At 41.9% G+C, this 13,334-nt stretch overlaps 1 protein-coding gene across 2 annotated transcripts in view; it reads left to right on the top strand.

Annotated features, from left to right (window-relative positions):
* The window catches only part of rspo2 (R-spondin 2), a 75,872-nt gene that overhangs the window by 44,410 nt on the left and 18,128 nt on the right, over positions 1–13,334 (top strand). For both annotated transcript variants that reach the window (XM_017309656.2, XM_008431947.3), the window contains one exon: positions 1,132–1,320. In XM_017309656.2, the coding sequence (XP_017165145.2) occupies positions 1,132–1,320 (189 nt within the window). The remainder of the gene's footprint in view (positions 1–1,131; positions 1,321–13,334) is intronic.

The raw sequence follows: 13,334 nt of genomic DNA, 5'->3' as shown, positions 1-13,334 counted from the left end.
TAAAGAATGTTCAAATTTTTTCATCACCTGTCTAAATCACCAGATTTAGACCGGTTATGAAATCATAACAGACCAATAAGAAATTATTTTTCTATTACAGTAATATCATGTTATGCCCTCGTTATGGCGAGTGGATTCATATGAAAGATGACTGACTTGGCAGTTGTTCAGTCATTGCCGAAGAAGCTGGCTGTTCACAGAGGCCTGTAGCAACACATGTTAATGGAAAGTGGAGTGGAAGAAAAAATGTGGTGGAAAAGGGTGCGGAGTGTCATGCTTCTAAGTGTTGAAAAAGTTGAGGGAGACATCTTAAAAGCAGATCTTGAAATCAGTTCACTCACCTGACTTGAAAAAAGTAGCAAATCTTTGAAATTTTTCCCAGAGGAAGAAAAGGGACACTAGAGCAAACAAGGCAGGTGAGTCTGGGCTTCCTTAATGCTCCTGCAAAGCTGTATTGATTCAGTAATTCAAGCAAAAGGAGCCCCAACCAATGACTCGGTGCAAAGACTGTCAAATTGAATAAAAATAGAATATACATCGAAATGAATCTCATTTGTCAGATTAGAAGTACTTTTTGAAAATAAAAACTTAGAACTGGTATTAAACATGCTTTCCATTAAGCTAACATTTATGTTTTTAATAATATATGATTTTGGTATTGGTCTGATGTAATACTCTAATTTAAATGTCATGTTTTAAGTAGCTGTAAGTGGAAAATAATAAGAAATAAAGGCTGTCAAGCATCCATCATTGTGTTATTAATCTATATAATGTGCTTCGGTCTCAAATACATGAGCTTTTTATGCATCATGTAGAGTTAATATTCTAATTTACTGAAGGACTCTGTGCTGGCATTTTAATTGACTAACATTTCAATATTAGAAACACTTTCCTTATTGGTCTTCTGTATTCTAATAATCTGAGACAGCAAGTTGTGAATCAAAATGATCAAATTTGTCTCTGAAAACAAAATTCTTGACGTCTCAATTTGAATACGAGCTCACAGGACCCCAGTGAAGCTAAGCTCCGGCGTGAAAATCTAAATCTACGAGTCCTAGTTTTACGAGTCTCTGATGAACACTGCTCTGTGATTTGATGGCACGCCACTTGTTTCTGTGTAACCCTTCGCAGAGGGCTGCGAGGTGGGCCAGTGGAGTGAGTGGGGAGCCTGCACCAGGAGAAACAAAACCTGTGGCTATAAGTGGGGTCTGGAGACCCGGACGCGGCACATTGTTAAGAAACCCCCCAAGGACACAATACCTTGTCCCACCATCGCCGAGTCCAGGATGTGCAAAATGGCCATGAGACACTGCAGGAGAGGTAAGGAGCATCCGCAGGTGCCTGTCGATTGTGCGTTTTACAGAAAGTTGAGCCGATCTTCGTCTTCTCCTGCGTCGCGTCACTCTCATGCTCCGGCTTTTATTTTCACCGTCTGAGCGATTGAGGTTCATTGCGGCACTTCTCCTCTTTGCTTTTCCCAAAGTTGCTCTTATTCCAGCCAGCTCTTTTTTTCCCCTTTTTTTTTCCCGGGGTTTATTTCCCACCATCTCCCTTCCTCTCCTCTGCGGAATGCTTCAAAGTATAATCTGCAGGTTTCCTCAATGGCCGTCTCTGTTTCCTCCTGTCAGCTTGAGAGATTTCTGCAGTACGCAGAGCATGTATGTCAGGCCATTATGCGAGAAGAAGTCGATGGAATTCCTCTGTGTGTGCGTACGGCTAAAGGAAATGTATACATATTTAAAGGGTAAACCATCTTTTTCTTTCTCAGATGGTCCAAACACGCCATTTGGCGATGAGGGCCTCTGTTAGAGGCGCTTTCAAAATAAATGTCTTTTTCCCCTTAATGTACTTTAACATCGCTCATAAACTTGGGATTTGGATAAGCCCAAGTGTAAATATTTAATGCCCCAAATAAGGAAGCAATTACAGTGGCAGATATCAGTCTATCAACAATTTAAAAGAAAAAGACACACGCTAACTTCAAGGATTTTTCTCCATTTTTGGATCGGGCGTGCTAAACGGAATGGTCACTTAGCGAAGTGGTGAAAGAGTAAATAAACTTGAAATAAACCCTGATAGTTTCTCATATTTCAGCGCTGCGAGGGCTGCTGACTGGGTTGGAAACTGTGATCCCATGGCACATTTAGTACTTAATGTCCCGTCTTGTTTGTCAGAGAGTTTCCCTCCAAAATGCCGTGCACCTCCTCACGATTCCACCATGGCTACTTGACCTTTTTTTCGAGAAGACTTTATGACCATCCTAAATCAAAACTTGGCAATGCTATGCACAGAAGCAGCGTTTTTTTTTTTTGTTTCCTTGTTGGTGTAGTCAGCGATTGTAAAACTTGCGCAGAGACCAACAGAATACTTAAACCCAGTTGTATGAAAAGCCCTCTTCTCATCCAGAGAAGAGGGCTTCCAGCTCCAGTGGCCACAGGTCGAGTGTAAAAGTGTCACTGCGTATGCATCTCAGGACTCCTCCGGCATGTGAAATGCTGTGGTGGGCCTGTTTAATAAAGGCAACATTTCATACTTAAGCATGTGTTGTTAATTCCGCACTCCTTGTGAAAAACCCCACTTGGCAAAAGCTGGTGAAACGCAACACTCTACAGTTCAAATAAAAAACAGGAAAAACTGGAGCCCCAGAGGTTGAACGGGAGGGGAAGCTCTGCGCAGACGCAGGGGCTGTTGCATGGATGTTCAAGGAACTACGTGGTGACATGATCGCTTTCAGTGGGTGATAATGATGAGTAACTCTGTAGCAGGGAGGTCACTGTCTCTAATGTAAGAAAGCCTCCAAAGTCTGCATGAGAAAGCAGGAAAAGAACTAGGAAAAGATATTTGCATAGAGTTATTTTTGTCACGATAAGCAATAAATCAATTAATGGCATGATAAATTAGAATAAGTGCAATAACTTTCCTTTCGACAACACTTGTCCTCTTTAGGTAAGGTAATTTTATTTATATAGCACATTTTCAGCAACAAGGCAATTCAAAGTGCTTTACATGAGTTAAAAGGAAATACAAACAAAATAACAAACCAAAGGAAAGAAAAAAAGAGGAAAGAAAACTAATCTAATGTTGTTCTAAAGTATGTAAACTTAGTGCTCCTTTTCAGGGTTGCTAAGTATCTAATTCCATTTCTAAATAGTGTTTAATAATGTTGAAAAGTCTGCGTTTTGAGAAACGCCGCAAACGCCTGGTACAAAGCAATTAGTCTGCACTGTCTGTCACTATTGTTGTTTTGGATGTTTTAAAATGTTTTCCAGTTCCAGTGTTAAATGTTCTTTAGAAATCAAAGTTTTTTTAATTTTTGAGTGGGGTATACCTATGTGCGTGATCCATTGTTATTATTATTCTGATATTAGTCCAAACTGGGCTCAAAATGACAATATTATCATTTATTACGATAATTTTTGGGACACTGTATCGTCCTGCAAAATGTGTTATTTTGCCAAGTTCATACCCAATGAAGCAGTTCCATATTTTGTCACATTTCCTCTTCAAACATTTTGGAGGCGATGCATCATTTTTGCTTTCACTTTAGAGTTATGCAGTACTACAGCAGGTTTTGCGCATCACATGGAATACCTTTCAAATACAGCGGATGATGTGGCTCTCTCATAACGAAACGTGAACAAGTTCATTGGGTTACAAATGTATTTGCGAGGCATTGTACAAAAATTGCAAATAATCATTCGCACCACGGGAAGAGAAGAGCAGTCAAGTCAAATTTATTTGTGAAGCACATTCCAGCAACAACACAGCTCACAATTCTTTACATCATAAACTCATCTGTACACGTTGCAATGCCACAAAGTACCTTTTCTGCTTAGAAAGAAACCAAATTAAAACTTAGCACACAATTCCAAGAGTCAGAAGTGAGTAAAACGTTTAAAACAGCTTAGAGTTAAAAACAAAAACACCTTAGTCATGTCTTTTTTTATGAGCTACCAGTGTTTGGGATAAGCACAGAGTTATATAGCTATTTTGTAAAGACGCTGGATTAATTGGAAACAGAAAATAAGAGAAAGTAATGGCTACACTGATCTGATCTGCCAGGGTTGTTTTTCTGTTTACAAAAAAAAAACAACCGTAAAGACCCGACTTTCCAGAGCAAACTGAAATCACTCTGGACTTTGCTGTTGGGTCTCCCAGCATTATCAAAAGGACATATGCATTTTTGAGAATCCGCGGCAATAACAGCGATGGTCTTCCTGCCCGGTCTTGTTTGCATGACTTGGTCCCCATGTTAAAAAGGGGAACCGAAGGGGCGAAACCGAGAGCCTCAGATATCGGGATGAAAAGCATTTTCACAGCAAACACCACAGCAAACCGTGGCTGATGTGTTCCCTGCTGAGTGTACACACCGCACATCACTCATGCTGCTGGGATTCATTTAACGCTCTCTGCCTGTGTTTAGTCGAATATGGTTAGCTCAATCAAACTCCTCACGTTCAACAGAAATAAAAAACCAAAAATTGGTTCTGTGGGACATTTTTGAGCAAGTTCAGATAGTCCATGTTTTCTATCCGATCTGTGGAGTAATGAGTCGACTCCTCGTCCGCTTAGCATTTCCACTGCACCCCTGGGATATTAAAAACACTCATCCGCACTCTAGATCGCCACTGGACGAGTTGAAAACAATAGAGAGATGTTATTAATAGCTGCTCTGGCCCTATCAGCGTCGATGGCTGATAACACTAGGAAATCCCCACAGTGATTTCCCAGCAACTTATCTGACTCACTGGTTTCGCAAAAACGCATTTGATTCCTCTCTGATTCTTCTTTCTCTCATCTGCATCTACATTTCGGCTCCAATAACCTTTGACCAGGCGATATTGGATGTTGGGGAAACAACTTAAAAGTGTTAAGGCAACTGCAGCTCCAATAATATCAGTAATCCCTGATTTGAGACTTAAGAGGGCGCAAAGTCCCAATACAACGTACAATTAAAGAATGGTCTGATTTACAACCGTTTTTTACAAATCCGCTTTGGGATACTCAGATGATCTCGAACGTAACTCAACTGATGTTGCCTGCTTGCTAAGTTTTTGATTTTTAAGGCTTCCCCTTAAAATATAATTTTTAGGATGAATCTTTATGTACATCCCAAACCTAAAGAACTCACTTTCATATGCATAATATTTGCCTAAACTGAAACTAGATAGCGCTATCCAACATTGTGGGCTTTTACAATGAATCAAAGAAAGACTCCACAAATCTGAATCTCAGTGACTCAAAGAGTAAGATATCCTCAAACACAGGGCTTGACCAAAAAAACAAAAACTGACAGAGTTGCGGTTTGGGATCGGCTGTAAATTCACACAATCTAATGGTTGCCATCAAACACGATAAAAGTGACATTTTTCATCACGCAAGTCCCTTTGGTTTTTTTTTTACCCCACAGAAGTTTTACAGTACGCAGTTATGAAACCAGATTTATAGCATAGCAAATTTTGGACCTGATAACCCAAACACGCTAAAGACCCGACTTTCCAGAGCAGTGCCGTGCAATTTATACTCAAAATCTGCCTTTGAGTGCCGGGCTGAAGCCACAAAGGCTCACAAACACCGTGCTGACCTCATGGAAAAAAAGAGGCAACGAGGAAAAGAGGCGAAGAATAAGAGAGAAGAAACATCTAGTGATTATCTCGGTCATTGGATCTCCGTATAGGCCTGAGAGTTGAGAGGGCTAAGTGGCCTTTTGTGGAAGTATCGATCTCCCGTGTGTGTAACCAGAGAAACTCTTGCTGCTGTAGGCCTTAGCCGAGGCCAAGCCATCCATCTCATCAGTCATCCGACTGTAAGGATTCAGTCAGCACTGATTCTCTAAGTCATAACTTCTCTGTACAGTTTGTTTTTTTTACTCTAATTGCTCGTGCCTCTTGTTCCAATCCAACTACCATCACGTTGAGGCATGTTCTGCAGCAGTGCTGCAAAGGCATAAAAAATCCCACCTAGTGGACTATTTAGATACACCTTTGTAGTGAGACATGCGATGATTAGCAGGATTTAAAGCTGCACTATGTAGCTTTCATAACCAATATGGTTTTCTACATATCTGAAACTGTCACTTTGATATGACGGATAATCTGAAAAAAAAAAAATCGATCTCCTCCACCTTCTCCCAGTTGCCGTCTGAAGAAATGCACCGCTCCCAGTCAAAAACAACCAATCAGAGCCAAGAGCCTCCTCTTGGAGGAGGCTACGAGGATGACTAGTGCTGCCAGTCATCCTCGTATACGTGTTACTCAATGTGCTGATGACGGAGAAGCAACTCACCATGCCAGAAAAAAAAATTTATCCACTGGAGGAATGAGCAGCATGCTCACAAGCATGATTGGCAGCTCTAAGGCCCTCCTCCTGGCTCTGATTGGTTGTTCCCATTTAGCACTGGGGACATCAGATGAGCTTAATTTTTTTTCCACAGATGATGTGTCTCATACTTTACTGTCACCACATAATTTCAACAAATATGTAAAAAAATATTAACTTTTTTTTGCAAAAGTTGCATACTGCGCCTTTAAAGCCAATTGACATCATTGATAGGTGGGCCTCTTGTAGGCATTACCGGAGAAAAGTCTGCAGTCTGGTCTGAGGAGATATGATGAATATGAATGTTGTGATGCATCGCATCATCACCTTGTTGATTTTTTGTTTTTGTTTTTTGCTTAAATAAGTAAAGGTTTCATTAGTCAAACACTGTGTTTCAGTCATCCCTGGCCATTTTTCATATATTTTGTATTTACTTTGCACCTACTGATGTCCCCAGATAGAATGTGAGAAGAATTTAGTTGGTGGATTCTGTCCACAGCCAGTCTGCTTGGTCGGTGCGTTCACAGTACGCCGGACATCCTCGATCTCGCCGCATGCCGACCATCTGGCCGCGTCGCGTCGCCTGTAAAAGGAATCACCACATCAGCAACTCCTGTCTGCTGGCGGGCCTAGAACACAGGCGCACAGCGGACGCTCTTGCATGTGTCGGACCATGTGTTACGCAATTTTGCTGTTTAATCTAACCATGCCAAGAGGGTTTAAGCCCTGGCGAAAGATGCCACTCACTTCTGAGCATTTCAATTACTCAAGCCATGATCACATCTGAGCGTGGCCTGTGTTTAGCTTGGAAACCAGACACCCAAACACATTTCTGGATTTCCTTTTTGTCAAATGCAGCCTTCTTACATCAAACCTGCTTTTTTTTTTTTTTTTAAACCAAACATTTAATAAATAAAAAAACAAATGCAGACGTTTAACTTGAGCCTAATTGATGGAGCGTGTTCTCGTGTCAGCAAAACATCACACAGTGCAGCGTGGTGTGGAGTTAGAACTACGTTTTCTCCACACGGGGAGAAAAACATCTGACGTTGTGAACAGAATAAATTTGCTCTCCTGTCATTTCATCAGCAACTGTTTCCATCGAGTAACAAAAGGAGCCAATCCCGTGCTTTCTTAAATTTTTACGAGTCATGTTAGGGCTTTAAATGAACTCGGAACTTCTGATTGAGAGAGCTGTTTCACGGCTGACAGGTCCCTCTCCGATTTCTGCCACTGTGGAATGACAGGTGGTGATTAACAGTGATCTCTGGCCTGGCTAATATCGCAGACAATCCGGATCAGTTCTTCCCACCAGCGGGAGTGGAGCAAGAAGTGTTTTCCCAGGACAGAAGGAGAGCACTAATTGGCCACCACCCTGTCAAAGTGATTATTTGTGGCCCTCACTCCAACCTATTGTGACTGATGGAGCCACAGCTTAATCTTCATTTAATAAGGCCTCTCTGTAGGGGCTGACACAGTAGCTGGTAAGAAGGAACCTAAAAGGCACTCTGCCTCATTCGACCAGCAGCAGTGGCTTGGCTGTGGGCACGGTGTCCGGGGTGGTGTCTGATTGGTCAGAATCACATGTCAGTGCCACCCACTATGACAGCTTACATTACATAATCATTTAAAGAAAAAATTCCCCCTAAATCTGGTTGTGAAGTAAAAGCAACGCATGGCTCTGTGTACAATATTGTGAAATCTATTGAGGCAGAATATTTTGGAATTTTTGTCTTTTGAAAAAAAAAAAAAAGCTACATATGCCTCTGAAGGGTTGCTTTGCTGCTGTAGTTGTGATCATATCTTGATCTGCTGGATTTTTGAAAAATAAATAAATAAAAAATCTTCATTAAGATTATCTCTTCTTTTGGCCATTGAGTTTTAGATCTTTTTTTTGTTTACGCTTTTCTAAATCAAATGTTTGCTCTAAGCTTAAAGTGCCTTTTATCTACGTGGAGATGATGTGATGGTTTAGTATGCATGTAATATGTTTCAAATTTGAGCTTCACCAAAGGATTTGAAGGTAAAAATTAAGCAAGATGTCAGGAAGAGAATTGTGGACCATCACAAGTCTGCTTCATCCTTTGGTATAATTTCCAGATGCCTGAATGTGGCTGATTTATCTATTCAATCAATGAAACAAGTATAAAAACAATGTTCTGTCCAACCATCAACGAGAAACTTAATGGAGACCATCAAGGAGGAAACGACCTCCTTGATGAAAAGCAGACGGGTTTTGTGTCAGAGATGAATGTTTTTGGTCCAAATGTGCTGACCAATATAATAATAAAAGCAGAAACCTTTATGAAGAATCTCGTTAAAGGTAGTTAGACAGTGCCACTATCCACATAAAAATGAGTTCTTTACCAACATGGGCTGAAAGGCTATTTGCAGAGGAAGAAGCCAGAACTCCACAAACAACATAAGAATCCAGATTACAACTTCCAAATGCACTCTGGGGCGAAGACTGTGGGTTTTGGTTCTTTGATGGAACTAAATTTGAAGTATTTGACCATCGTTACATTTCAATTTCACAAAATAGATGGCATTGTGGAAAAATTTAGATTTAGGAGGCTTCTTGAACAAGCTAACAACTCTTTCCTTACAACACATAGCTTCATCAGATGTCTACCTATCTGACTCAACACATTCAGTAGAAAATGCTCATCTCCCATTGCTTAGGAAGAGAGGAGTTTCTAACTGTTCTCATATAGGTCTTTTACATTTCAGCTCAGAATAAGTTGAAAACAAACCAAAACTATAAAAAGGGTTTAATAACTGCAGTGTTTTGCTTCAAATGTTGTTTTTAGAGGGTTTAGTCGGGGTCACTTCACACAGACAGACTGGAAGCTACCGCAACCACTACAGTCGTCGTCACTGTCCTCTCATTGTGTGCACGCAAGTGAACAAGTTTTATATTTTTATAACTATGTCAAACTGATAATCTATGTTCCTATCTGGGCTTTGTGGAGATGGCCTAAAACCAAACATTTGGATTTTGTTTTCAGCTTCTCGCCATGTGCCAGTGTTAAATCTTTCATTGCGATAAAACTACAAGCATTCGCCTCTGCTCTGGGTACATTCCTCACTTTAGTGAGCAGGGTAGGGAGTTTATGATGCTGGAGACCGTGAGGAACGGGAGTGGGGGGGAGTGGGTTCTCTGATTAACTTCCCGCTAGGTGCCTCTGCTCTCTGACCAAAATAAATATCGCTGCTGTCATTTTGACAGCAACTGTCTTCGGAGGGCAATTTTTTGAAACACCCCATGATCCTGTTGGCTCTTACATGGAGAATCCATCGTCATACCACAGGCATGAGCCATAAACATGTGGATGCCTTTCAAAGACCATGGGGTGGAGGGAGGTAGCAGAGGAGGGGTTAGCCGCACTCACCAGGGCTCCATTCTCCACATTATTGTCATCTGGTCGTTTCCAAGCAGGAAGAAAGAGGAGGGGTGCGAGGGAAGGATGTGTTTAGATCACTGGGCCTGATTGAGTGGTAGCTTTCTTGTACTTCCTTTTGTAGGCTCCTCTTCACCTTTTGGATGATCGACTCTCTGTTGATGTTATCGCTATCGGCTAAGCTGCCGATATTCTAATAGTGCAGCTTACATTTCTGATGCAGATTATGTTTACCACTGCAGATACTCCGCAACTACAATGTGAAGTAAAAAAAAAAAAAAGAAAAAGAGACTTGAGGTTAAATCAGTCATTGCTCAGTTGGGAGACATAAAGTTGTTTGGTTCTCCCCTCTCAATGTGACTTTAATGAAGATAAGGGACTCTGGAAGGGTGTTTGAGACTTCACTTGTCATCCTCTGGCAGAGGAATTAAGGCGTTTGAGCCAGCATCAACAACCGTAAAACAGAGGATGTAGAGTCGAAAACAAATTGGTCCAAGAGATGGAAAGAACCAGAACAGTCAAAGCGGACTGCTTTCTTGTTGTCATGCCCCACGAACAGGATCGACTCCGCCCCCACCCCACTGTGCAGCGTGCAAGCCGATGTTGGCCATGACACGGTCAGAGATGTATAGCCAACGTTCGCCAGACGTTTCCTTCACGGGCAAATGGAGACATTTACACCCCGTGATTTTATTTTATTTTTTACAGCAATAGTAATGCAGTCTTTACAGGGATGGGTTGCAATAGCTTGCGCGAAGATCTTTGAAGTGTGCTCGAAATTTTTTATAAAACGCTCCACTCCAGACTTCCAGCTGTATCGGTGATTGATGTTTCACAAAACGGAGTTGACCAAAGCGGATTTGTGGGGTCGTCGAATGCGTCTTCTTTTAAATCCACCGGCTGATTGGTTTTAACAGAACAGTTTCGGCGGTGGCACGTTGTAAAATTGGTAATAAAACTTATTTCTGCTCATTAAGACGAGGTACTTGTTTTGATTTCGGGAACGTATTGATGGTCTACTTGTATTTTTCCTGGACTGGAACAGATTAAAGTTGACAGTAAGTCAAGTTTCCTCATTGGACTAATCGTAGCTTGAAGCAGGCCCCCGTATCGGAAGTCCTCGCGTTGTATTTAGATAAGCGAAGATGGTTGGAGTGGGCTCATTGCGCCTCCTCTTTCTGTCTGCCAGACCTCCAGTACAGAGCTGCTGCCAGCTCTCCTGTGGGCCTGCGGATCTTTTCATCTCCCCATCCGCAACACGCCAGACAGATGAGGATGCACATGCACGCAGACATCCACAAAACCAGAATGTGAGAAACATGTAACAGACACCGGCAAATATTTAAAGAGGCCCCACAAGCAGAAGAAGTCGCCACATTATCTGCTCCCTTTCCGAGCCCGGTTTGCTCCGTCTTTCCCCGGTCTCGCGCTCGGATGACACGCGCCTGCTTGTGTATCGCGTATCATTGTGCTTGGCCGGGAGAACAATGTGGATACCACAGAAGAACGGGTTTTTCGAGGTACGCGTCTCACGGAAGACGCTTTTTTGGGCACTGCAGTGCTCCCTCACCAGTGGTCTGGCGAGAGGAGTAAAGAAGAAAGGCGTGGAGTCAAACAGGGGAGCCTGAAAACATCTGGTGAACAGTTGCTCTGGCTGAGCCATCAGGAGCTCCTCTTCCCTTAACTCCTCTTCCCACATCCCTTTCCTCCATTTCTCTATCTCTTGAGGCTGTCTTTATTAGAGACATCGCAGCTTTTAATTACAGCTGGTCATTCCCATTGAGGGCTGCTGACCCACTCATAGCAGTGAGACTGGACCCACTGTGCAGACATGCAGACACAACAAACATTCAAGTACAGGCCTGCTGGCCCTCGCCTGCTTATGCTTCTGGGTGTTTCTTGTGCACTGACAGTGATAAATACAGGGGGTGTTGACTCACACCACCGCCATTACGGTGGTAAGTAGAGGCCAGAGCCAGCCTAAAAGTTCTGAAGAGCGCTCCACTATCATCAGTATGAAAAAGCACAACACAAGGTGATGTAACGAGGAATTTGCACATTTCTGACCTTAACATGATTTGTCACTGCATGAAAGACATATCTTCAACACACCCCTCTTGACTAGCAAAAGCTCTGACTTATTTCAGCTTGACTGATAGCAAATTTAGAGTATTTTACTTTTTCGATATGCATACTTTGAAATGCACAGTACAAAGATTGAGAATGACTTAAAATAAAAGCCTTTGTTCATCGCTCTGCTTTTTACAGAAGATCAGGTATTGAGAAACGACTTGGTTGCTGGAGGTGTGGAGTTTCAAATTTGATCCAATTGCTAGCATTTGGCCATGACGTATGCAATGCGCCACGTTCTGCGCTATGAAGCTTACCGGAAATCGCCTACTCTGTAAACAACCATCCTCCACTGCGGAGAGAAAAGTGCTGAGTCGAATGAGATGGCTCAGTACTTTGTTAATGTTAATTCAATATTTTGAATCGTGGCCAAAAGGCACTTAACATCTTTGTTCGCTTTATCTGTTGCTGTTGCTGAACTACAATTATAAAACAGGGCAGAAACTCAACGTCGCTGTTCACAACTCCTACTTTTGATAGGCCCAGTTGAAAATGTATGAGAGAAATCCAGCTAAACAGGAGAAAGTCCAGACGCAGCACTGAAGAGAGATGAGAATTGAGCACAATTCCAGTATTTTATAAAACTTTTTTGGACAATTATAACATAACGTAAGTGGTAATCTCATCGTCTCATTGGCCAGACACAGTGATGACAGCATCATGGTGGCGGATGCTTTTTTAATGAACAGTGATAGAAGGTCAGAGTTGATGGGGAAATGGACGGCGCTAAATACATGCTAGCCTTGAAGAAAACTTGTTGATTGGAGACCTTGGTGAAGCTTAACTTTCCAGCAGGAGAACAACATTAGAACACTGTGTGATTAGAATAATCCAGTCCAGACTTGAATCTTCTAATATTTTAAGATTTTTATTTGTAAAATCTTCTTAAAATCCATCTATCATTTTTCTTGCCCATCACACTTATTTTGTGTGGTATCACAAAAAAATAAATAAAAAAACAGTCCTAAAAATTATCTTTAAGATTATTGTAGCAAGCCAAAACATGGAAAATATTTGACATACATACTCTTGTAAAGTACCTCATTGTTTGAATGAGATATCTCTCCAAGGAAAACGTCAGGACATGATTAACAGGTCAATGTCATGACACTCATGCCGTTCCAGGTACCATATCAAATCCTTTCAAAACATAAACGCACTATCCCGCTGAGTGGCAGGGTTCAAGAGCGTGATCCCGACAAGCTACGAGAGCACTCTTCCGGATTAGCAGGAGGGGAGGTTAAATATCCCTTTGAGTTGATTTCTGTATGCTACATCCTAGTGACATGCTACAAACCTCTCTTCAGAGAGGTGAGACCCTCAAATGACCGTGGAAATTGCGGCGTAATCGTACTCAGCTAATCACAACAGGAAAATGCCTGCCATGTGCGTCGAGGCCTACTGTCTGCGTTCCCGTCAATTGAAGGCGTATTATTGACAAGAGTGAGACTTGTGTCTTGAACAGGCGTTGACTCTTAGCTGTCC

This window comes from Poecilia reticulata, chromosome 16 (assembly GCF_904066995.2).
Source record: "Poecilia reticulata chromosome 16, P_reticulata-male-v2, whole genome shotgun sequence".
NCBI classification, from domain to species: Eukaryota; Metazoa; Chordata; class Actinopteri; order Cyprinodontiformes; family Poeciliidae; genus Poecilia; species Poecilia reticulata.
This window is presented reverse-complemented; position numbering and strand designations above follow the sequence as displayed.